Source organism: Canis lupus, chromosome 3 (assembly GCF_003254725.2).
Source record: "Canis lupus dingo isolate Sandy chromosome 3, ASM325472v2, whole genome shotgun sequence".
NCBI lineage: Eukaryota > Metazoa > Chordata > Mammalia > Carnivora > Canidae > Canis > Canis lupus.
Genome location: NC_064245.1, coordinates 42,136,912 through 42,155,043, shown reverse-complemented (window position 1 = coordinate 42,155,043; position 18,132 = coordinate 42,136,912). Strand labels below are relative to the sequence as shown.

Here is an 18,132-nt window from a genome sequence, read left to right as displayed (position 1 = left end):
AAAGGAATATATAGTCATAGAAGGAAATCTATAAAACACAGGAAAAAAAACACAGAAAAAATATAATCAAGGAGAAAATTTCTAAAATAGAATTCAACTTAAATTGGGACTCCCCACCTTGGACTCAAACACTTCCACAGTGCTTTGCTTACAGCTCCCTGATGCCCTGGGCGCCAGGTGAAATGATGGGCTGGAACCCTCCTCCCCTCCCCATCTCAACTGCTGCCACAGCCAACAACCCCAGATCTCTGCCTCATATGCAATTCAGCACTCACTCCAAGGAGCTGAAATCACTCACAAATGGTCTCTTCATAATGCAGAGGAAGAATAAATGAGTTACAGATTACATAAACTTTCCAACCAGAAACAAAACCCCACCCAATCATCACCTTACAAAAATCCCCTGCCACGCACTAGCTGTGTGGCCCTGGAGCAAATTACTTGACCATCAGAGGCTTCATGCTTCATAGGGCAGTGGGATACTCCAACAAAAGGACTCCACCCTGTCCATGCAACCAGTACGTGTCATTAACAAGAACAGCAAGTGCTACCCTCAAAAGCGGCTTAGAATACAGTCATGGTGGGTGAGGGAGTGTCTAGTGTCTTGACACAAAAATCAACATGGGTGTCAGTAAACAAAAATAATTGCATCATCAGATGTCTAAAAGCTGAAAATAAATCATTTCTGCTTTGATATTCTAAGAGTAGAACCATCATTTCCTACATATTTCATCCCATCAGTTGTAAGTATTAAAATCAGAATCCTTGTTTTTTAAAATCCATGTATAACTACCAACCTGTCTTTGTGTCCTGAGGATTAACCAAGACTAATATTTTATGTTGAGGTTCATCACGGTGCACCGTGCAAAAGCAAACAGATGTAGCTTCAAGTTTAACCTGAAAAAATAATAAAATCGCCATTTTGTTCCAACATCAAAGTAAGGGCACAGGAAATTACTTACCAATTAATTAGCACAGTATTCACTGAAAGAACAGTGTTCCACAGAGGTTAATTTGACAGGATGGAGGCAATGTAAAACTGGAAACCTTACCCACTCTGAGCTAAACACAAGTGCGAAGTGACAAAAACCCGTCTTCTGTCTCCCACCCAGCAAGCCCTCCCCATCCCTCATTTACCTGTCCATCTAATCAAGGACTGATTAAACACCTACTCAGCTACTCTTCCAGCCTCTCCCTCCCATATGCTTCAGGCCCCATCAGACTTCCCTACCCCAAACCCTTTCAGAGCTCACCAACAAAAGCTGATGGCCACAGCCGCACCTCAGGTTTGCACCTGCCAGGCTGGCCTCAACTGTCCTCCATGGCCATTCCATGGAAACAGCCTGAACCAGACTGTGTCCACCCCGGATGCCACTTGGGCTGCCTGCTGCCCGGCCTCAGGTCTATGCAAGCATTCTCAACAGAGAACCCCCTCTGGGCCCTACAGGCTCAGCTCTGGCTCTGAGGGCAGCCCAGGGGCAGAGATCCTCTGCTGTGAGAGAGATAGAGAGAGAGAGAGAGAGAGAGAGAGAGAGCTGGCGCCAGCTTGCTTACAAACAAGAGGAACACCAAAGAGTCTGTGGGGCTCCTAACACTGGGACTCTCTCCCAAGCACTGGTACCCTAACCCTCTTTGTAGCCATCCAGTGAACTGCCCCCAGCTCCCAAAGCAAAAGATCAACATGCTCCATTACAAAGTCTGTTTTGAAAACTGAGGAGAGTATAAGAAAAAGAAAAAAGAACGTGTCTGCTGAGCTAGGCCAGCAGGCTGCCGGTAAAAGTTTATAGCAAGCCTCCGTGGTTCTAGAGAACTGTTCCTTAAATTCTGAGAGCTGCAAACATTTTGGTGCATGGCTCCACCCGCCCACCCCCTCACCCCACCCCAGCGCCCTGTCTTCAAGGCACCTTAAGGGAGAGTCTCCAGGCTGGCCCTCAGGCGGTAGTTAGGTGAAACACAGTGCATCCCCCAGAGGGCTGTTATAGGCCATTAAAAACAACATGTAGGGGAACACCTGGCTGGCTGAGCAGGCGGAGCATGTGACTCTTGATCTCGGGTTGTGAGTTCAAGCCCCCACGTTGGATGTAGAGATTACTTAAAAATAAAATCTTAAAAAAAAAATGTACAAAGCACTGTATCGACGTGGAAAGGTGTTTATTACAGAAAGATGTTTATTATATTATATTCTGAGAGTAACCTGAATGTTTAAAAAAGCATATGCAGAAATAAAAATCAAATGGAAACATGTCAAAATGTTCACAGCAGTTAATTGTGAGGTTTTTTTTTTTTTATCATTTTCTCTGTCCCTGGCTATAGTTCGCAAATATTATCCAATAAGCATACGCTGGTTTATTATTAGCAGAAAAATAAATAAGTATTATTGTGTTTTAAATGTAACAGGACAGTTTCAAGACTGGAAACAGTTCATTAAGGGCTTTTCAGAGAACCAGAGCAATGTGGTGTGAAATATTCTCAAACCACTTTCTCAACTTTCTTTTTTATTCGAAAAAAATTTCTCTTAAGATTCTAAAAGAAAAGTTAAATTTGCTAAAAGCTATGAGGAAGTCCAATACCACCCCAAATGAGACTACTTCAACTGCTAAGTGATAGGGAGCACCTACCATTTCTTAAGTAACTGCCAAAATGGTAGGAAAAAAATTGAAAACATTCTCGTGAAAATTTATTTTCTTCTAAGAGGGGAAGCAGATAGGTATAAAGATATTTCAACATTTCTATCACATAAAAACAATTTAATTTTAAGAGCTGTCTTATTTTATTATGTTTTTGCTAATAACACTAAAATCATTCACTCACTGAGCATATTTACATATTAGTTTTGGGGTTTTTTTCTCAAGTAATGTAACCTCATAAATAAGTGTAAAATGAAAGCAGAGGACTCTGAGACTGCATCATAGAGCACTTCAGGGCTAAGTCTCCGGTTTCACCCGCTTCTCGGGTTACACCTACCTTCCCACATTCCCTCCCACCCTGCAGCTCATAGCTCCTGGCTCCCCCCAAAATTAGCAACCCCATCCCTGATGGAGAGCTTGCTTCCTTTTTCGGCTTACATGACACTAGGGGGCGCTGAAAGCGTGTGCGTGCAGGGACCTCAGCCTGCAGATCAACAACGTAGAATCACCCAGGGGATGGCTTCTAGGAGTTGGTTATGAACTAGCATCTTCAAATCTCAAGGAAGCCACAACTGTACAAGTTGCACAAGCCACTGTTCTAATTAACTTTGGAAAAACTTCAGTACGGTGAAATAAAACTCTACTAAGTTGGACAGACAGCAATGATATCTATCTAGTACGAGTAAAATCTTGTATGTAAACAAGAAAATCTTGTCTCTGCATAGATCTGACTTCAATCTGAAAGAAAGGTGGCTGATTGAGGTGCAGCCCAAAACTCACATATTCTTTTTATTTACTGCACGGGGAAATGTAGTTCTTAAAAGTAACACAATTTTAAATTTTTACCCACAGTCTCACCATCCCAACAAATAAATGGTTTTCATTTCTCTCTGTTCTCTTCCAGGCCTTATTCAAAAGACTATCTTATCAGTGCTACAAATCACATGGCTATAACTAAATTCCAACTGACAAAACTTCATTCCAAAAATCACAAAATTTGGGGGCACCTGGTGGCTCAATGGTTGAGCATCTGCCTTCAGCTCGGGTCATGACCCTGGGGTCCTGGGATCAAGTCCCACATCAGGCCCCCTGCAGGGAGCCTGTTTCTCACTCTGCCTGTGTCTCTGCCTCTCTCTGTCTCTCATGAATAAATAAAATCTTTTTTAAAAATCACAAAATTTTAAAACTGAGCCAAAGCTTAGAGACCAAAGAGCAACCAAGTCTCTCATTTCACACATGGAAAAGCCAAGGCCCAACAAGGCATTACACACAGTGTCTCATTTCGTCCTTGTAACAACAGGACAAGGTAAGCTCTGTCATTTTTTTTTCCCAATAGGCTCCACATTCAGTGTGGGGCTTGAACTCACAACCCTGAGATCAAGAGTTAGATGCTCTATCGACTAAGCCACCTAGGCACCCCAATAAGCTCTGATATTATTATCCCAATTTTAGATATGAGGAATGCCAAAACCAGAAAAGTTATGACACTCGCTAAAGGTCACACAGCTAGTAAGCAGTAGATGTGGGATTCATAGCAGACTGTCCTATTCACCCCATTGCATCACTGGACTGATTCTCAGGACTCCAGAGTCCCATTCTAGGATTCCATCTGCTCCTCAAAGTGGAATTATTCTAGTGTTCAAGAAGTTATTGGTTTTTTAAATCTATAATACTCTTTCTAGTACTAACATTCTACTTCCTTAAGTTAGATCTTACAGAGCTCTTTACCAACAAGGAGGATCACACGTACCTGCTCCCCCGTGGGAAGAGAGAAAAACTCTACTGGGGGCCGCATTCCTTCCCTAAGTGTGGTATAGTAAGCCAGGGCTGCTTCCCAATGCCTTTCGGGGTCATCTTCCAAAATATCCACTGGATAAATGCCTGCTAAGGGAAAAAGACAGCAAGAAATGACATTAGTTTTATCCTTTTGTTAAAGAGGACTTCCCCTTATTTCTCCAAGTTGTTTTGTTTTTAAGCACACAAGGAACACTTGAAAAAGATTTTATGTATTTATTTATTCATGAGAGATACAGAGAGAAGTAGAGACATAGGCAGAGAGAGAGAAACAGGCTCCCCACAGAGAGCCTTATGCGAGACTAGATTCCAGAACCCCAGGTTCATGACCTGAGCCAAAGGCAGATGCTCAACCATTGAGCCATTTGCCCTCAATTTTTTTTTCAAATAAAAAAGTAGTTCTGGGGATGCCCGGGTGGCTCAGTGGTGGAGCATCTGCCTTAAGCTCAGGGGGGTAATCCTGGAGTCCTGGGATCAAGTCCTACCTCGGGCTTCCCGCATGGAGCCTGCCGCTCCCTCTGCCTATGTCTCTGCCTGTGCCTCTGCCTCTCTCTCTCTCTCTCTCTCTCATGAATAAATAAATAAAATGTTAAAAAAAAATAAAGAAAAGGAAAAGTTTTGCATCAGGTGCCAAAAGAAAACAGAAGACATTCCCAATGGCAGGGTTGGCAGCAGCCTCAGGAAGATAGGAAATACCACCTGACCCACCCACCCCCCCGCCCCCTTAGAAGGCTACAGAAACTTCCTTGCATATGCCGGAACCACCAACTGATTTTCTACGGGTCTTCCTGGAGGGAAGTCACAGCAGCCACGTGTACAGGCAGGTGCCTCGAGAGCCCACACTAGCTGCTTAGAACCTTGATGACTGACAAAATCCAGCTCGAGTTATTATTTTGCCAGCTGTGCAGATTGATAAGCGTTGCCCACCTCCTTGAGTCGGGCCTACTGTTCTGGAGAGCGCTGGATGTACAAGTCAGCAGGCCCTGTAAACCCGTCCTACACCGCGGGCTATGGTACGGAATCATTGGCGAGCTTTCCCCTGGCTCTTCCTCACCCTGGTGGAGGAAAATTATATCCTCAAAGAATCGGACAAATTGATAGCATCCAATTCAGCTCGGAAGGAGCAGCTTTCCCCTGAGATGTTGGCAGCTTCAGGCTGGCGGGTCCCCAGGTGGGAGGGGGCTCTGGGGTCCCCGCCTCGTCTGCCGATCCTGCCTCTGGTTCGGCTCCGGCCTCCTATGGGGGAGGCTGTCGAAATGGCTGCCAGATCCTCCTCCTCCCCCTGCTCCTCTTCCTCCTCCAGCTCCTGCTCCTTATTCTTCCAACTCCTCTCCTCCCCCCCTCCACCTGCTCCTCCTCCCCGTCCCCTCCTCCTTCTCCTCCTCCCCTCCCCTCCTCCTCCTCCTGTTTCTCCTTCTCCCCTCTCCTATTCCTCCTACTCCTCCTGTTCCCCCTCCTCCCCTCTCCTCCTCCTCCTCCTGTTCCTCCTCCTCCCCTCTCCTATTCCTCCTCCTCCTCCTCCTGGTTCCTCCTCCTCCCCTCTTTTTTTCTTCCATGTAAACCTTTTGTTTTAATAAATAAGACATATTCATGGCTTAGGTTTTAAATCACATTTACAGATGAGGAACACTTCTAGGCCCAAACAGGTTAGCGGTGAAGCAACTACTGCTGGGAGGAATGCACGGCCCCCATGCACTTTAAGCCTAAGAGCAAAGACTTCATGTCAGAGAACACCGTACACATCACCTCTAGGCTCAAGAACTAGAAGACTGGAGGAAAAGCAGAGACTTGGTGAAGCTCCTGCGACCACCATCTGATACCCTCACCTTCACACTACAGAAGCCGACGAAAGTTGTGCTACTTTTAGATAAGCTAAGAAGGAGCTTTCCTGATTATATGAAGTGAAACTTTCTCTCTATTGTTAACAATTAGCATAAGGGCATTAGCTACACAGAGAATCCACTGACAAATACAGACTATGAGAACAGGGAAGAGGAAGCCACACAGATACCTCGTTTCTTCAAATGTCAGAAACTTCCACGCCACAGCAGAAGAGCAGTGGATGAACTCTACCTCTCCCAAAGGTTTAGTCCAAAAACTTCCTGTTGGCATTTGCACCAAATAAGGCTCCCCGTACTTATGGCATCATCTGCTGGGCAATGAGGTCCAGCCCCGCCTCTCTCTTTGCTTGTCCTTAGTCCGGAGGCTCAGCCTCTGGCCTCACCGTCTTCTGCTCAGCCCCCCTCCATTAGCCACCAATCAAAATAACCCAGCTGGGTTCCCTGGGGCCCAGGTCCAGCAGGATTCTGCACACTTCCCACCCCTTATATCACTGAGTTTGCTTACCCCTCGGTAAGCCAGATGAGGAAACTGAGGCCAAGAGCATGCTTGGCTAGTTAGTGGCAACAGCAGGCCATGAAGATCTGACCAATCTCAGAATCTGTGCAAAACACTCAGATTATGGGGCACCTGGGTGGCTCAGTGGTTGGGTGTCTGCCTTCAGCTCAGGTCATGAACCTAGGGTCCTGGGATGGAGTCCTGCATCGGGCTCCCCTACAGGGAGCCTGCTTCTCCCTCTGCCTATGTCTCTGCCTCTCTCTGTGTGTCTTATGAATAATAAATAAAATTAAAAAAAAAAAAAGGTCAAACTGGAAAGGAGGTTTGCTTCAACCCCAAAGCACTGGGCTCCTCCGGCACAACTGTCCCATGAAAGCAGCTGGAATAACCACATTTCCCTAACTGCCCCCAGGAGCTCCATCTCTGGAGCCAGTCAAGATCCCAGCGCTTATACCCCGTGCTGCTGGGCCCTTCTCAGGAGAGAAGGAGAGATGCTTGTCAGACCCAGGCCTCGAGGGCACTCCAATGGGATCCAGGGCTGCCAGGACAGCAGCCTCAATCAGGAGCCTCAGTTGGGCTCCTCTGAGAAGCACAACTGGGCCCCCCTTGGGACAGGGCTTGGGGAGGACACCATGGCCTTCAGGGCTTTGGGAGTGGGGGCACCTCACCATGGCTACAGGGCCCAGAGAGGCTTGGGTGCTCCTGGGGGCACCCAGGGAGGCTCCTGCCTGGCTCCCCTGCAGGCTGCCACGGGTTACCTGGCATCAGTTCTGGTCGCATGTGGTCAGGAGAAATGCAATGAATGTGTTTTGCTCCTTCCACACCATGAAATCATTTCCCCTGCTGGTTCTGCTGGCTGAGGCTGTGAGACCCCCTCAGAGAACTCTGTGACAGTAACCCCAGGCCACCCTTGTACCTCCTGGCTCTACTGCCAGCTGGGCCCAGTGGCAGAGCCTCAAGCCCTGAAGGGGAGTTTCTTCTCAGCAGAGAGCCCACAAGAAGAGTCAGGCCTGCGGGGGGAGGGGGGGGGGGGTGTTCAGAGCCCTGGATGGCACAGAATAACCCTCTGAGTAGAGGGCAGCTATAAACATCTCAACACTTACAGAATAACCCAGCACCCATGCTCCATCCCCCTTTAAAGTCTGCAAGCTGGGTGCAGACCCCACAGGACTTTCAAGGACTCCCAAGAAGAGTCCTGGGGCTGGCAAACCAGCCTCCTGGAAGGGAGCTGAATTCTTCAGCCCTTTTGGGTTTTAATTAGTTCCCCTCCGCCTGGGGCAGGGGGTGTTGAACAGGAAACAGTGCAGGGTAGGGGGTGAGGGAATCCCTCATTAGAAAACCTCCTGCAGCTTCACTCTTACACCCAAAATGTTTGGGTTTGTTTTCTGGAAATCTGGTTGGGAATGAAAAAGGAAATACTTGAGGCAGAAGGAAGGCACATCCAAGGCCAGCTGGGAAGGGGACCCCTGCTCTTCTGGAGGAGAAAGACCTCTCCCCAACTTGGCAGGAAGATAGACTCCCTCCCCAGCCTAGGAAGTGCCTGTATACACACACACACACACACACAAAAGACCCTGAGAAGAAGGAAGCCTCCCACCCCACCCCCAACCACAAGGGCACACTTGGGCAGTGCCCAGGGGATTCCAGGAAGTAAACAAGTCTGGGGTGTTTTACGCACGCGCTCTGGAGCTGAGCTGGGTCGCCACACTCCCTTCGCTGGTGATGGAAGGCAGGCTCTGGGCAGGGGCTTCCAGATGTGAAATGCTAACAGGCTTTAATGGCTCAAACTGAACAGGAAATATTTTTCCAAAGCCAAAAGAGTGTAATCTTTTCAGTACAATGTAAAATGCTTTTATGAAAAAGGCACACAGTTGAAATGATAATTCATTGCAGACTGTAAAGAAAATGAAATCCCTAAACAAGCCCCAAATTTAAGAATTCACTTTAAGCATCTGTTTGCTGTAGTCACTGGAACAACAACAAAGTGGTACCTCTTAAAGCATACTTCTAGGGAAAATATTTCAATCATTCAGGATCTATGCACCAAAGCCCTAGTTCCCAGGGAGGCACGCATGGTGTCCCACTGAGCCCCTGCCTGTCACCCACTACCTATCAGCCACAGCCAGTGGGTCAGCCACTACTGCTTAGTCCGATAAAGCCTAATACTCTAGGGGCTTCACAGCACTTTTTGGTCTTCCCTATATAAACAGCAAAGCCAATTAATGAAGAACTTGAGAGAGGTCAATGCTCTGCACTTAACCATTTAATTCAGTATCACTTGCAGAATATTCTCTCCAAATACTACCTCACCGCAAAGATGTGTAAAGTTCTTTCATTTTAGCAAAGTGAGATTTTTCTCATATGGCACTATTATTGTAAAAAAACATTAATAAAGATATTTTAGGGACACCTGAGTGGCTCAGCGGTTGAGCATCTGCCTTTGGATCAGGCTCAGGTCATGATCCCAAGGTCCTAGGATCAAGTCCTGCATCAGGCTCCCAGTGGGGAGCCTCTTCTCCCTCTGCCTCTCTCTCTCTCTCTCTCTCTCTCTCTCTTTCTCTCTCTCTCTCTCTCTCTCTCTCTCTCTCTCTCTCTCTCCCTGAGCCTCTCATGAATAAATAAATGAAACCTTTAAAATATATCTTTTCTTAACTTTAACTAGCCCTGCTTTTGAGAATTCTGACCTCATGAAAGCCTCTATCTATCCATCAGTTAACAACATGGCATTATGTCACTGGAAAAGCGGACTGTAATCACTTGATTCTTTTGTAGTCATGTGGGTTGACATTCTTGAGTTAGAGTTAAAAACAACTCTTGCTCATAATACATGAAAAAAAAAACTTCAAGCACACAAGATTATAAGCTAATATTCTACTTTTATTTTTCAAGGATGGTTAAGAGTGGATATTCCTAATACAGGAAAAAAGATTTTTTGTTTTTTGCTTTTCTTTATTTTTCACACTAGTGGTCTGCTTTTTCCTCACGAATCAATTTTCTTCTGAAAGGAACATAAAAGAAAGAATCCATATTATAGAGGAAAATGGCCAGAGGGGATTACATGACTAATTCTGGACTTAGCATGAAACATGGAGACTAGTTTGTAACCAGAGAGAGGAGAGCACCAAGGAGATACCAAGGCAGGGAGCAGAAGTCTCTGGGGAGAGCTGAACCCTGGTGTTCTGCATACCCAAGGCTGTGAGGGCAAGACCAAAAGGGAGAAGATTCCCCAATGCCACCTCAGTTGCTCAGAATTTGAGACCAGGAATCCATCACGTTCCCCAATTTCAAGTGAAGCATGTGTTTGACTGCACAGTGCAGTCCCAGAGCTGTGTGTACTCAAGCTCTATGCTTTCAAACTCCATATTTGCAAATGCAAACTTCATCTGGGGCCTCTAAAGCTTTCACCACAGGAAGCCTTAAAACTGAGAACTACTTTTAACTTAAAGGATGATTATGTTTAACTTAAAAAAAGAGGGCTGTTGCATTAACAGGTATCCCCGCCTTCCAATAATGCACATGACACTGCTTCACTTTTATGAAAGAACTACCTGTTTTCTACTAACTGAAGAAATCCAAAAAGGCCTTTTGCTCTGATGATAAAAGGCGAAAAGCAAAAACAGTGTTCAGCATAGGTTCCAGAGCGACCCCATGTAGACATACTGCACACCTGAGCACTGAAAGTGGTTCTGACAAGCTCCTGCCCCAGGAAATACATCGAGCACCAAGCTCCCAGAACTCTGGACAATGTCTGTGAGCATCTGCCTTTTATCACCATTTATTTTATGTATCCCTTAGCAAGATGGATGCCAAGGTATCAGAGAAGTCTAAGACACATTAGTTGTATATCTAGGCATGCTCAAAAACTTTTCCATATAAGTTCATGGTAACTAATTCTTCTCTTATACCGTTCTAGCTTATGATAGGTTTCATGGGAACACTCTACTTCCAGAGAGTGGGGGAAACTCGTAGTGGGAAATATCCACAGTTGCATAAAACACGGCCTGGCATTTACTTACTATCAAAGAATCCAAGTCTGTGCAGCCAGCACTATGACTCTCTCCTGCCACTCCAGTATTTTCCTAAGCACATCCTGTGGTAAACTAATTCCATAAGATAAGCTGTAAATCGGGCTTCCAGGGCCAGCAGGCTTTAAAAAGAAGGTCTGTCGTGGCACTTAGGAGTCCCTAGGGGTCTCAGTCATTTAAAGTATCTGACTCTTGATTTAAGCTTAGGTCATCATCTCAGGGTCATAAGATCAAGCCCCATGTCCAGCTCTACACTCAACAGGGAGTCTGCTTGAGATTCCCTCTCTTTCCTTTTCCCTCTGCCCCACCCTACTGCTCTCTCTCTAATGAATAAAATAAGTAAAATCTTAAAAAAAAAAAAAAAAAAACAGGGCAGCCCCGGTGGCTCAGTGGTTTAGCGCCGCCTTCAGCCTGGGGCATGATTCTGGAGACCCAGAATCGAGTCCCATGCCGGGCTCCCTGCATGGAGCCTGCTTTCTCCCTCTGCCTGTGTCTCTGCCTCTCTCTCTCTCTCATGAATAAATCAATAAAATAAAAAAAATTAAAAAATAAAAAAACAGGTCTGCTGTGGCACTCAAAACTCACTGCTGGGAGTTCCACATGCCTGTCTGCAGTAGAACATTTAGAAATCCTCAAGCAGTGGAATTTGCTTAATCCGGCATTTATTTCCCAAATTGATGTAACCAGAGACCCCTTTGTCCCAGAACACCAACCAACAGATGACAAGCACACCTTAAAGAGAAGCATTTTCAAGTACCGTCAGGGCAGGAGCAAGCATCATTCTCAGACAGGCAGCAAAGGTACAAACACTCACAGCCCAAAGGCCCCACCCAGCAAGGGGGCCACTGTGTTAGCAGAGCAACCGTCTCCAGAAAGGAGTAGAAAACAGAAGGTGAAGCGAACACACACTTGGATATTTTTGTTGGTTTTGAAGAGCATCTGATTGCCAAAATATTCTTAGCAAAGAATTGTACAAAAAAAAAAAAAGTTGGAAGACACAAATGTGGAATATGTTAGAATTTTTTCGAGCAGATGAGCAAACTTGCAGGGAATGGAGGCACGCTGGGGAAAGGTCTGCAGGTGGTGGCGGGAAGGTTTCATCCCCAGTAATTGACAGGGAGCCTGTCGCTCTGTTATCACATATTTAGTATTGGCCCACTTGCAGCTTGTCATTGCCTTGGCTGAGAATAAACCACTTGTCCCAAATCTAAGGTGGTAAAATATGCAGATGACTTTGTGTGCCTCCCACACAAAGGTTTATGTAATCCTAATTGCTTCTAATATGAAGGTCTCATAATCCAAGCTTTGGTGCATCTTACGTTTAGGCAAATGATACAAAGATAAAACTATTTTTCTCCCTGAATCATTCCAAAGGACATGAGGTGGGAATGAAACATACTGTTGCTTTTGCATACAACGAGGTGTCACATCGAGGGACAAATGTGAAGCCTTGTTTGGGGCAGGTGGAATTAAACAGATTCTCACATACATACTTCCTTATGAACAGTAACAAAGAGGGGTCCCCACTCTGACAACCACAGGAGCCTCAGGCTTTCCTCACCCCAACCCCGAGCCGCTCCATGCCATGTGGTCATCACCACGGTACCATATTTTTCTAACCTTTACTGAGAAGGACAAGGCTTTGGCACACGCTCAGGAGAACACAGAAAGCCTGACTCTGTGTATCCCGAATGTAATTGACCAAGAACTTGTAAAAATACTGAGCCCCGTGTCAGTAACACCACCATTAACACATGGTGGCCTTGGAGCTGATGGGAAAACGCTGTGGAGAGCCACTGTCCAGAGCGGAACCAAAGCCCTAAACCACACAGGATGCAGTGAAGAGGAAGAAAAATAATTCTTCTTCAATGTGTAATGGTTTTACCCAGTATTTACAGAATAACATTTCTCAGAACTTACCCCAAAATTGTGGCTGTTAATGGACTTCACAAACTTTCATCCAGAAATCACAGCCCTATATGTTCATCTAATACACTGCAAACAATAATACCTCTGAAGAGGAGGGAAAAAATTGGCTTCTATTTGGCATGCCCAGCCCTGTGCCAAGCAAGAAAGGAAGATGAAAATAGACCAGTCCTCAGTCTCCACAACCCAGTTCTAGATTAAGTTGTGCACACCACAGGGTACTTCGACTCATCACCCAGACCACCATGCACGGAGAATGAATGGATGGAAAAGAATGGGTTTATAAAGCTAAAAAATTATTTACTTAGGAAGATGACAGTTATTCCTGAGTGACTAGAAATGTGTCGAGGTAGCTATATTTCTATAAGGACGGGACCTTTTGGTGTAAAACTAAAAAGTAGATGAAGTAGTACATGCCAAATGTGAATATTTGCATCAAAGTTAGTACTAGATCAGTTTTAAACTGAAAAAATTAGGGACACCGGGATGGCTTAGCGGCTGAACACCTGCTTTCGGACCAGGGCATGATCCCAGAGTCCCAGGATCAAGTCCCGCATCAAGCTCCCTGCATGGAGCCTGCTTCTCCCTCTGTGGGTGGCTCTGCCTCTCTCTCTGTGTCTCTCACGAATAAATAAAATCTTTTTTAAAAAAGTGATGTTCTGCCTTCTATGGATAAAGTTTCTAAAGTACTAGCAGAGTTGGGCACCTGGCTGGCTCAGTTGAAAGAGCATGCAACTCTTGATCTTGGGGTCATGAGTTTGATCCCCACGCTGGGAATAGAGATTACTTAAAACAATAAAAAATGAATTTAAAAAAAGTATTAGCTGGGAGAATAAGTATTATCTTAATGATAAGTTCTCACATTAAAACACACCCTTTTATTTTTTTATTTATTTTTTTTAAAGATTTTATTTATTTATTCATAGAGATGCAGAGAGAGAAAGGCAGAGACACAGGCAGAGGGAGAAGCAGGCTCCATGCAGAGAGCCTGACGTGGGACTCAATCCAGGGTCTCCAGGATCACGCCCTGGGCTGCAGGCAGCACTAAACAGCTGCGCCACTGGGGCTGCCCAAAAATACACCCTTTTACACCTTACATTCACAGAGTATTTTCCAGTTACAAGGGCTTTCACACAAGTCCTTGTTTATTTGAAACTTAACATCAACCCTTTGAAGTCAATAAAGCACACAAAGCACTACCCGTATTTTTCAGATGTGGCAACAGAAGTTCAAAAACAGAAAGTCAGTAGTAGAGCTGGACTCAAACTCAGATCTTAAGATTTCCAGCACAGCCTCTACCAGTGCACCTGCTTACTCCTGTATACCATGCCAAGGGCCACACATTCATCTACCAGCACCAAAGGGGAGCAAGTACTCAGCATAGCACCGCATGAAATACCTTTTTAAGACTGAATAATATTACATTATATAGTGCGTATGTCTGTATGTGTGTGTGTGTGTAAAAATGCCATTTTGTTTATCCATCCACCCGTTGTTGGACACTTGGGCTGCTTTCACCTTTGAGCTATTCCAAAGAATACTGGAATGAACATAGATTTAACATATTTCTTTCAGTTCCTGCTTTCCCTTCTTTTGGATGTATATACCCAAAACTAGAATTGCTAGATCATAAGGTAATTCTATGTATAATTTTTTTTATTTTTTTAAGATTTTATTTATTTATTCATAGAAGACACAGAGAGAGAGAGAGAAACAGAGACATAGGCAGAGGGAGAAGCAGGCTCCATGCAGAGAACCTGATGTGGGACTCAATCCCAGGACTCCGGGATCACTTCCTGAGCCAAAGGCAGATGCTCGACCACTGAGCCACCCAGGCGTCCCTATGTTTAATTTTTTTAAAGAACAACTGTATTGTTTTCCACAATGGCTGCACCATTTTACATTCCTACCAAAAGGGCCTAGATTTCCCCACATTCTTACCAATACTCATTCTTTTCTGACTGTTGTGGGTGTTTTTGTTTTGTTTTGTTTGATAATAGCCATTCTAATGGGTGTGAAGTGGTATTTCTTTTTTTTTTTAAGATTTTATTTATTTATTTGACAGAGAGCAAGTGAGCGCGAGAGCATGAGCAGGGGAGAGGGGCAGAGGAAGAAACAGACTCCCTGACTCGGGACTTGATCCCAGGACTCTGAGCCGGACGCTTAATCAACTGAGCCACCCAAGCACTCCCATTATGGTTTAAATTTGCCTTTCCCTAATGATGAATGATATTAAGCATCTTTTCATGTGCTTGCTGGCCATCTGTATGTCTTCTCTGGAGAAAGATCTATTCAAGTCTTTTGAAAATTATAGTTGTAATTTTTAAAATGTACTTCAAAAACCGTGAGAAGTAGAAAGACATGAATTCACAAAGGGTTAAATCGCCAGGCTGCTGTGGCCTAAGCAGGCTACCTGCAGAGGAGCATTCATATGACCTGCATCACAGGACAATGATGCCCACCTCTGCCCACTGTCCAGCTGAGCCACACTCCAAACAAAGATAGCAATAGCTGGGAGGTGGCCAAAGTCAGGAGGACAGAATAATTGTGCACTGTCATCTGGAAAGCCACTTTAATGTTTGGAGGGGAATAAAAAACTTTCTACCAACTTTTAAAAATAACAATATAGTAATGCGGGATCCCCTGGGTGGCGCAGCGGTTTGGCGCCTGCCTTTGACCCAGGGCGCGATCCTGGAGACCCGGTATCGAATCCCACGTCGGGCTCCCGGTGCATGGAGCCTGCTTCTCCCTCTGCCTATGTCTCTGCCTCTCTCTCTCTCTCTCTCTCTATGTGACTATCATAAATAAATAAAAATTTAAAAAAATAATAATAATATAGTAATGCCCTGCAGCCTCTATGACACCTGCTCCCAGCATCCCTACCCAAGGGTGATATCAGCTTAGACCAAGGTCTTCCTAGTACCCTAGTACCCCAGGGTCCTAAGAAGAGTTCTTTTTTTTTTTTTTTTTTTTTTTTTTTTTTTTTTTTTTTTTTTTCCTAAGAAGAGTTCTAATCAGACCCAGGCCATATTCAATACCAACCCCACAGCAAAGTTCTACAGATTTTTCTGTTCTACAGCTGGGTTAAAATGTGGAACAAGAAACATCATAGCCATCATTTAAGGGTTCCAGGCAATACACTGGCAAAAAAGCAGACACACTCTCTGCACTTATAGAACTTACAGACTAGTCAGAGAGACACAAAAGCAGTTAGATACCCCCATGGTACAGCGGAGAAGGAAGGGGGAGACAAGAGACATGATGACCAGGGAAATTGGATCTAAGGAGGTAACCTGGAAGCACAGGACTGAATAAAATGTTAGCCCTGTGCAGACCAGGGGCAAGGGCCCCCCAGACTGAAGGAACAGCTCGTGTGGGAAAAAGAAAGGAGCCGCGGGATTCCAAGAGCTAAAGATCAGCCAGTGTGCCTTCAGTACAGCTGGCCAAGGGAAGAAGGGCAGGAATCACAGGAAGCAGGCAGGCAGAGGCCAAAGTGACAGGACCCTGGCCTTCATCCTGACTTCAGGTCTCAAGGAAAATGCAATAGGAGGCTGCTGAAAGGTCCCAACAGGGCATGACAACTGGAGTGTCTGTTTACTGCTTCTTCCAGAATACAAAGTGATGGGAAACCAAACCAGAGGTGATGCAGGGTAAGGCAGCCAATGAAAATGGCTTGGATCAGTGATGGCAGAGGAGACGACAAGGAAGAGATGGCAGGCATAAGCCAGATGTGCAGTGGCTATGGCAAAACTACTACTTGGATGTGTGGGATGAAGGGCCAAGGTGGCTTTCGGTTTTAACCCTTCCCCTCCACATAAGTCTGTGAAATTCTACTAGGAACTTCCAACTTGTAATAGATTTATTTTATTATTTTTAAAAGATTTTTAATTTATTTATTCATGACAGACACAGAGAGAGGGGCAGAGATACAGGCAGAAGGAGAAGCAGGATCCCTGTGGGGAGCCCAATGCAGGACTCGATCCCAGGACCCCGGGACCACACCCTGAGCCAAAGGCAGATGCTCAACCACTGAGCCACCCAGGCGTCCCAGGATATTGCATTTTAACTTAGAATTGTCTCAGCTGCATTTGGCCTGTGAGGACCAGACAGGACTGAGTGGGGAAGAGAAAGGATGGGAGGCAACCATCCCCTCTGGGTAGCCAAAGAATAACAGCGCAGAGTCTGCCACGTGCCCAGAGCTGGCCAGAAAGGGAAGTCAGTAGAGATTGCCACTGGACTTCGATGAATGAATCTCCAGTGGTTTTGTCCCAAGAATAGCGCCACGCCCTCAAGGGCTGTCTACAGCGCCCCCCTCAGCTCCAGGGAGGTCCCAGCCCCCATCTGGGAGCCCAGACAGATTTAGGCTTCTGGGTACCACTCTCGGGGGCCTATGGAGGCCCCAGGTCTTCTCGGCAGCCAGGAGCCGAGGCTTAACCAGACCATCAACACGGTTCACAACAGCGAGGTCAAGGGCGTTCGGGAGAGCTGCTCAGGCTAGAAGGGCTGCAGTTCGTGCTCCTGATGCCCGCTGGGCTGCTGTGGGGGTCAGAGTCAGGAGCGGGGTACTTTAGTTTCATAGCCCTGGCAAGAGAGCCTTTTCACAAAATGGATTGCTCTCTGAGTATCAATTTGCCTCCAGACTTTCTGAGTCTGCTCAACTGGAATTTTGTATCCACAATAGAATAGTTGAGTCTGATTTAGTTTGTGCTGATCCTGTTGTGACTGTTTATTTCATCATATGTTCAGAGATTTTTGAAATCAAGTCTGAATGACCCCAAAGCTGGTGCTCTTCCCTCAGGTTCAAACTTCATGGCTTATGTGGCTCAATATTAGGGAGTTCTCACAGGGCAGCATCCTTTTGTGGTTGCTTCATCTGTCTTTTCAGACTGGCTCAGCTTGTAATACCTTAAGGAAAATACTTAATATTTTAGAATAACATCCATCTTATTCTTTCTGTTTGCAGGTTCATCAGGGTCAGTACAAACTAAAGCATACCCACAAAGACTATAGATATTGAAATTATCCAGCCCAGAGGATAAGGATAGTCAATATGTCTAAAGAAATTTAAATAGAAAAGTTAAAGAGCTAAAATTATTGTTTGACCAATAAGATTCTAAGGGAAAATAAAGTAGAATTTCTAAAAATTAATGTCTTAAATAGCTGATGAACTGGAAAATATATCTAAAGAAATTACCCAGAATAATAAGGTCCAGTAACAATCTTCACTGAAGTTCTAGAAGGAGAAAATAGGATGAAGAAGAGTAAAGATTTGAAGAAATGATTGAAATTTTTCCATAATGGATGAAAGATACCTGTCTTCAGATATTAGAATCCCAACCAATCCCCAAAGCAGGAAAAAAGGAAAAAAAAAAAAAAAAAAAAAAACCTTAAGACACACTGGTCAGTTGCAAAAAACACAAAAA

General features: G+C 45.1%; 1 protein-coding gene across 8 annotated transcripts in view; it reads right to left on the bottom strand.

Moving 5' to 3' along the window:
• LOC112653817 (protein FAM169B) overlaps positions 1-18,132 on the bottom strand; it is a 128,225-nt gene that overhangs the window by 93,775 nt on the left and 16,318 nt on the right. For 5 of the 8 annotated variants that reach the window (XR_007409802.1, XR_004814771.2, XM_025438079.3 and 2 more), the window contains exons 2-3: positions 4,378-4,511; positions 798-897 (exon numbers count right to left, since the gene is read on the bottom strand). Coding sequence is in view for 6 of the 8 variants with exons in the window: in XM_025438074.2 (XP_025293859.1) it covers positions 798-897; positions 4,378-4,511 (234 nt within the window). In the remaining 2 variants the exon portion in view is untranslated. Of the gene's footprint in view, positions 1-797; positions 898-4,377; positions 4,512-6,432; positions 6,588-18,132 lie in introns of those variants that run through there. The other 3 variants (XM_035714822.2, XM_025438075.3, XM_025438077.2) reach the window with 2 other exon arrangements.